The 8,004-nt window shown below is 37.0% G+C and overlaps 2 protein-coding genes across 2 annotated transcripts; one reads left to right on the top strand and one right to left on the bottom strand.

Annotated features, from left to right (window-relative positions):
- The first annotated feature begins 1,910 nt into the window (after window positions 1-1,910).
- Window positions 1,911-3,414, top strand: LOC143188441 (NADH-quinone oxidoreductase subunit B 2). Its single transcript, XM_076392703.1, has 3 exons — window positions 1,911-2,083; window positions 2,583-3,113; window positions 3,213-3,414. The coding sequence occupies exons 1-3, from the start codon at window positions 2,059-2,061 to the stop codon at window positions 3,308-3,310; spliced, it is 654 nt and encodes a 217-aa protein (XP_076248818.1). The 5' UTR covers window positions 1,911-2,058; the 3' UTR covers window positions 3,311-3,414.
- A 144-nt stretch (window positions 3,415-3,558) lies between these two features.
- Window positions 3,559-8,003, bottom strand: Mau2 (Mau2 sister chromatid cohesion factor). Its single transcript, XM_076392702.1, has 8 exons — window positions 7,459-8,003; window positions 7,047-7,226; window positions 6,694-6,972; window positions 6,369-6,615; window positions 6,054-6,301; window positions 5,772-5,977; window positions 5,494-5,696; window positions 3,559-5,421 (listed from the first exon to the last, which is right to left on the bottom strand). The coding sequence occupies exons 1-8, from the start codon at window positions 7,681-7,683 to the stop codon at window positions 5,225-5,227; spliced, it is 1,785 nt and encodes a 594-aa protein (XP_076248817.1). The 5' UTR covers window positions 7,684-8,003; the 3' UTR covers window positions 3,559-5,224.
- Between the last annotated feature and the right edge of the window lies 1 nt (window position 8,004).

Here is an 8,004-nt window from a genome sequence, read left to right as displayed (position 1 = left end):
GAGGTAATTTAATCCCACTGTTGTTGCGGAGGTATAAGTTGTTACTTAATGTTATCTAGATGTTTATAGGTTAATGAACTTTTGCTAAATAGATATCTAACAAAATTAACAACGTACAGAAACGCACGCAACCCACAGGCGCCTACAAGGTAATCGATCCTAATGATTCTGTTTGTTCAACGAAGCACCGTGTAAACTAAAACCTTAAGGTTATTTTGTTCTGCGAAGGAGGTAAAAAAATGGCCCGATTAAAAAGCGACAAAAATTAGAGGGACCGTTTTTTGTATATAGGCAGCTGTTTATCAGCCAAGCGATTAGAGTGGTTTGGTTCCATGGCCTAGCTGACGCGTCCCCGTCCGTTGCTGATTGTAGTGCAGACATTCCCTGAACACACTTTCTTACGTTCGGATCTTTTTAAAAGTCACTGTACAATGACTTTAGTTATAGCGTTATGATTAGACGCGTCGACATTCGAGCACGGTTTAAGCAACCAACCAGTAACGCATTGTACCTTTAGCGTAACCCCTTTGGGAACTGCAAGACTAGAATCCGCGAAGTCCGATAGTTTAGTCGCTTTCGTGAGGCGAAGTTTTAAAGTGTCAGCGGAATGCATCTATGTTTGTTAGATGTTTTGTATAAAACAGAAACTCAGCCAATAAAAACATTCTACGAAAAAACATTGATATGCGTACAAATTATTCACAACCTTCGAAAATTTCCACCTGGTCCTAAAAATCTCCACATACCTACCTTACTATCATGTTCTCCTGATACTTTAAGTTAAATTCCGAAAACTCGAGTTCATGGAATACCTCCTCGGCTATCATGTTCTCCTGATACTTTAAGTTAAATTCCGAAAACTCGAGATTGTGGAATACCTCCTCGGCTATCATGTTCTCCTGATACTTTAAGTTAAATTCCGAAAACTCGAGATTGTGGAATACCTCCTCGGCTATCATGTTCTCCTGATACTTTAAGTTAAATTCCGAAAACTCGAGATTGTGGAATACCTCCTCAGTCCTCATGTTCTCCTGATACTTTAAGTTAAATTCCGAAAACTCGAGATTGTGGAATACCTCCTCGGCTATCATGTTATCCTGATACTTTAAATTAAATTCCGAAAACTCGAGATTGTGGAATACCTCCTCGGCTATCATGTTCTCCTGATACTTTAAATTAAATTCCGAAAACTCGAGATTGTGGAATACCTCCTCGGCTATCATGTTCTCCTGATACTTTAAGTTAAATTCCGAAAACTCGAGATTGTGGAATACCTCCTCGGCTATCATGTTCTCCTGATACTTTAAATTAAATTCCGAAAACTCGAGATTGTGGAATACCTCCTCGGCTATCATGTTCTCCTGATACTTTAAGTTAAATTCCGAAAACTCGAGATTGTGGAATACCTCCTCGGCTATCATGTTCTCCTGATACTTTAAGTTAAATTCCGAAAACTCGAGATTATGGAATACCTCCTCAGCTATCATGTTCTCCTGATACTTTGAGGCATATTCTAAGAATTACAATTCTCGGAATACCTTCTAAGTTATGTTCTCCTAATACTTACCATGATTTCTGAGAACTGGTGTTCTCCGAATACCTCCTTTACTATTTTTCTCTCCTGATACTTACCACTATTTCTAAGAACTCCAGTTCTCCGAATACCTGCTAGACAGCTATGTTTTCCTGATACTTACCACAGTTCCTGAAAACTGCAACTCTCGGAATACCTCATTTGCTATTTAATATCACGAAATTGGATGGCAAATAGTGGATTTTTAAATCCACGTCTCTTAATCGTACCAATTTTTAGTTCATGATCTTACCACTATGTGGGTCTCATGAACGACACAGATGGCAGCACTACTTTTGCAGTACAAGATGGCTGAAAATGATTTCCCAATACTCTCCGCGATGCTCTTACCCCGCATTTAAAGCTGCAGTTGGCTGCAATTTAAGCTCCGTTCTTTAGACTCATGAAATAAATAATACATACGCCAGGGCGCAGAATCGCAGTGTAGCAGACAACTCCGTGACGTGATCGTCGTCGGGTTGAAAATGTTTTCGTCGATTATGTTTTCGCGTAAGTCTTTCCACAATTAACCCTCCAAAACCCCCTAAATGCTCCCGACAGACAACAGAATTAAGAAATAAATGAAGTATAATAATCCTTAGTTGATTGAAATAATACCTAACTGAAAATGAAGAGGTACATTCCTTACGTGGCTGACACTAAATGTATTTTACACCTAAATGTATCTAACAGTTTGTATTGCATAATATGCGGCAACTAATAGAGCCAAATTAATTTATTCTCTTTATCATTCCTGTAAGTTACTGTATCAAGTTACATTACGAAACATTTATAACTTCTTGGGTTCAAACAAACTCGATAATTCTAAAAACAATGTATTACTTTAACTTCATACTTTACGAATATACTAAACGCTACAGGATACAAATATTCCTATTAAAATGAACATAAGTAAATAATTTTTCTGAGTACCTACTATGTACACTTCAATCCCTACTTCACATGCAATAAAATTTAGATGAATGATGAAGTCTGTTTCAACTTACAGCCACTGTCAATCAGGGGCTAGCATCCCTGGTACGCAACAATATAGCCTTGTCAGGATGTCCTGCAGCTCTGACAAGTCAGGCCAAACATATGGCCACAGATGTTGCCTTACCAAACAAAGCCAAGAAGCTACCTTATAGTCCTTTCCAAAATACTAGTAGTATGGGAGAGTATGCAATGGCAAGATTAGATGATCTTCTGAATTGGGGACGTAAAGGATCCATCTGGCCAATGACATTTGGTTTGGCTTGCTGTGCTGTTGAAATGATGCACATTGCTGCCCCCAGATACGATATGGACAGATATGGAGTGGTATTCAGAGCTTCTCCAAGGCAGTCAGATGTGATTATAGTTGCTGGTACTCTAACAAATAAAATGGCTCCAGCATTGAGGAGAATATATGATCAAATGCCTGAACCACGATGGGTTATCTCTATGGGAAGCTGTGCCAATGGTGGTGGTTACTACCATTACAGTTATTCTGTTGTTAGGGGCTGTGATAGGATTATACCTGTGGACATATACGTGCCAGGTTAGTTGAATGCTTTGTATAGTATTTTTTTTTCTATATATCTATTATATATTCATTGTAACAATTTTACTCATATTTCTAAAAATGAAAATGTTTCAGGATGTCCCCCCACAGCTGAAGCCCTGATGTATGGTGTACTTCAATTGCAGAAGAAGGTGAAGCGTATGAAAACAGCGCAAATTTGGTACAGAATGTAATGTAAATGTACCTGATAATAGTAGCAACTTGTGTATAAATAATTTTGTTATAATATGGAATGTAATTAAGCTTAAAATGAAACTGTGAACTATTTTAATAGCGATTAGTTATACTTATTTCCTCCAATAATTATACAGTGTAACTGTGTCTTTTCCTAAAATTTTGTTATATCTCGTTAATTTGATACCTATTCACCATCGTCGGAAGCTACGTGCAAATGTTATAAATAAAAGACCCAAAGGCAATATTGGTTTTAATAATATTCTTAATCAAGTATATATTATTACACAGAAACAATAAAACAATTTTTTTTAGACGTGTAATTTATATTCTTCTCTGTCTTACTCTTTATTATCTTTACTATTTAAAATATGTACAATATCTTAATTTAAACAAAGCAAAGAGTTAGGCGGAACATCTTTGCTGCTTAGCTTACCACATATTAAGGCCCCTTTATTTTTTCTTCTTTATATATTGCTCTATCTAATACTACTTACGATTGTGTTTATTTTAATTATACATTACATACATACATTGTTTAATAAAAACACATCCACTGATACGCACCACGCATACGATAGGTACGAAGCATACGTTTTTATACGCATCCTGCAAATCTATTGTACCTATTATTTTCATCTTTCCAATATACAAGAGTACACTTTTATGAACATACTGTATTTCTGTTGTGTCCACAGCCCGAATTTTAAACGCCTACTTTGGTCATTGAAGAGCATAGTACGCTGGAAATATAATCAATATTATACTGATACTTCAGTTAAACATTTTTTAGCGACTCGTGTCTTTTTCCACAGGACTTTTCAAATTGAACTTTTAGTGTATGCTTTGAAAATAGTTACGCGTAATGTATTTTCGATGTACATCGTACTAAATTTCTGTACCATAATGATTCCTGATCAGTCTCGATTTAAAGACTAATTAAAAATATACTTGCCAACGTGCTATGTAAACCTAAAAAGACGTACGAATAATAAATTTAAAGAGATATGTGAATAAAGTCAACGTACGACATAAAATATTAATATTACGTTTTTATCATCTATGCTTGAGGTGTCGTATATAGACAGAAATTTTTTGTAGAGAGCAAAAATGTAGACGAAAGAATTAATTTAAGCCAAACACTGTTTCCTTTTTTCGTGAAAAGTTGTTAACCTTTGACAAAAGCACTAATAACATGTATTCCTAAGGCCAATAAAATCTATCTTTACAATATAAATTAAATATAAGATTGTTCTCGAAATGAAGTCTTTGTGCGATCATATTAATTGCGTTCAAGAAATGCGCACTAACTTTCGTATTTAACGTGTGCTGTTTCGACCCTCTGAGCGACGTTGTCGTTTTTCTTCTTATCTTTTTTTAAGTTTTACGGATGTACACTTACATGGGAAAAGAAAAAGAGGTTCGAGATAATTTACAATATACAAAATAATAAAATATATCAAAGTTCTATACATATGTTCACCTTTTGCGTATCTCTCTGTGACATAGAAAATATGACTACAATAAACTGTTTGTACAAACCTATATATATATATGTATATATATACTCTTTCTTTTTTTATGAAACTCTGCAAATGAAATCTGTGATTCTTAGACACCTGAAAAGATTCGAACAATAAACAATGAATTTGGGTATTCGTCAATACCCATGCTGAACAATTAAAATTTGTCTCCGATCTCTAGCGAGATTAATTCGTTCTTCAGCAACACGATAGCAAATTTCGTTCCTCCATTTAACAAAGCTAGTGTTCCTCGTTCCTCTTTTCATTACTACCTCGCGTTTTATTTTTCACTCTATAATCCAACAATAAAATTGTACAAACCTAGCACATTCGTGGGCTCTGCCGAATATATTACATATTTTGAGTAGGTTAAGAACGGAATTTCTGATATTAAAGAATAGCCTGTGACGTGGAAGGTGGTGGATTGCTTGGTAAGGCAGGCACAGGACCGTCAGTCCACTGTATAAGAGAATGCTCGCCCATTTGCGTGCTTTGAAAATGATCTTTTAAAAGTGTTTGCGAAAAGGTGCAATGCATTTGGTACGCTTCGCTCTCGCGATTGGGATCTCCACAAATTCTGTACAGATCTGCGACAAAAATTTCTCGTTCAAAGACAAAGCGTATGATTTCTTCCTAAACATATTGCAACATTTGTATACCTTTAAGTATAGCGGTAGCCCATAATTGCACGTGAACGTCAGGTATCTTAGAAGCTAACTGCATTGCGGGCGTGACCATGTTCATAGATTCTCTGCTATTTCCTAGGGAAAGGAATATGTGACCCAGAAGTACGAGACTACACGAGGTAAGTCGGTTCAGATCCTCGGAATTAGCCATTTTTAAAGTTTCCCGAAGGTATCTCCTACGATCGTATCCAAAAATTAGTTATTTTTCATTTTATTTTAAGGAAATAAGAAACTGTTGTATCAGTTCATACTTTGCTTCGTTGTAACGAGCTCCGAAAAACGCTTGCAACCCTTGGACGTAATATGCCGCCGCTCTGAGAGAATGCGAATGAGACGGTAAAGACTCTGGATTTATTCGTTCAAGTAATGCACCTAATTCAGCGTCCCTTTTAGTTCTAAGATATACTATCGCCAAGTTTAAATTCGCAAAAGTCCAGAGTTCCCTTTCTTGCGATGTCTATAAAATAAAATAAGTTGTATAGAAACTACTAATGTATAGTTCTATAGTAATTTTTAAGCCTCTATTGTCTTACTCTCAGAGCAGCTGTGAACTGAGCTTCCGCAGCTTCCATGCAATTCATCGACATAGCGTAAAGTCCCAGTAAAGCATGTAATTGTGGTCTATGACCCTGAAGTAGTCTCGGTTGTCTCCTACAAAGCTGGCAAGCTTGGGAAATTTCTGCAAGAGCCACACTTTTGTTTCCCATTACCAGCCGGCACATTACTATGTGCTCCAACAACATCAATTGGAAAACAGAAAGTATTGGTTTGTTGTCTACAACTGTGGAGCAATATTTCATTTAGGATGAAATTATAATGATTTAGGAGAGACTTCATACTGTGCTTACTTTTCAATTTTTCTATTTGAGTAAGTGCTTTGTCCGTATATTTTTGAGCTTTATCCATATAACCAGCTTGCATTGAATGCATAACTGTTACTAAATAAACCAAAACGTATAAATGGTCCTTTGGCATCCATATAAACATATCCCCAATATTTGAACCTGTGACTACTTCATCTGCTGGCCAACTAGGAGACATTATAGTTTGTATACTCTGTTGCAACTGTTTCAAACAAGGTTTCACACTTTTGACCTATGGAAGATATGAAAGAAATATGTAAAGATGCTTAAGAATGATCCACGAAACACAGTACAGATGATTGTTTCTTACCTGGCCTGCCATTAAATAATGACAAACTTGGAGTACCAAAAAATATACTTTTAAATATTCTTTTTGGTGTGGACTACCCTGCCAATTTTCAACATGATGTCCTGCTGAATTTAAAAGAGGATGAACTTCTGTAAACTTTTTATCTATCAATAGAAGCATACACCGGCTCAATAGAAATAAAACCCTTGTGTAACTCGCATTGCTAATATGAGAATAATCAACTCCTACTGCGAGTAAACTACTAGCTGCAACAAAATCTTTCTCCGATGCGTGTATTTGCTGCAACACATAAAACAAAAGTCAGTTCACGCATCATTATAACTTACAATCATTCAAAGTAATTCAGGACTTACTGCAAGTTGAAAAATAAGTCTACAATGCCAGTAAACATTGTGCTGTGAGAGTTCTATAGCCTTCCGCAGTATTGGCTTACTAAGGTTCGGTTGCTGTTGTTGTTCATACAGTTCAGCAACCACGCTCGCTGCTTCAAACTTCACATCATCAAAAGTGTTTATATTCTGACTCAATCGCCACTGAAATTTGACATTAGAATCATAAACTTATTGAAAGAAGCACAGATTCACGAATTAAAGCATTTAATCTCTTCGCGTGTTACGTTACCGACAGTACCAAAATAAAAAGAAAGGTTAGGATCACAATCGAAGGAAGCACAGAAATTCACGCAAGTCAAACGACGATAATAACAGACACTACTGAATAAACGCAATCGCCAGCGAGTAAAATGCGATTAATATTCAGACTGACCGCTTGTTCTAAGTGAGACCGCGCCAAATCGATGTTTTTGGTATGAGTGAGGAGGATGTTCCCGAGTTGAAGATGAGTACGGGCCTCGACCCTAGGAGGTGGCTTGAAATTGAACACCGCTTGCAAACACTGTATGCACGATTTAATATTCGGCGGACTCGAGGTCCGAAAGTTTTCTGCTAGCCCTAACAACGACAGATACCAAGCGTCCTGCGAAGACGCCATTTTGACATTTCACGGGTAAAATCTCCAGCCGTGATAACACACGGTCGCTGGTTTCCCACCGAGAACACCGTTGCACTCGCGAACAAAAACTGTGTCACTTTCCTTCGCGGCGAATCGCAATCACGGCACGATTTACAGTTTCGCGGTGCCCCGTCGAATACGTTTCCCCTGGAAACCGCTGTATTGCGTAATGTTTACATACATATGTAACAGGACATTTTCTACATTATTGCTTCACATTTTTTTGTACACATGGAAAGAAGTCCCCGTTGCGGGCACGGACGACGAATATCAAGAAAACTGGACGACTCTGAGCAAGAT

The sequence above is a fragment of the Calliopsis andreniformis genome, chromosome 2, assembly GCF_051401765.1.
Source record: "Calliopsis andreniformis isolate RMS-2024a chromosome 2, iyCalAndr_principal, whole genome shotgun sequence".
NCBI lineage: Eukaryota > Metazoa > Arthropoda > Insecta > Hymenoptera > Andrenidae > Calliopsis > Calliopsis andreniformis.
The sequence above is the reverse complement of the archived record's forward strand: the minus strand, read 5'-3'. Positions and strand labels throughout refer to the sequence as shown.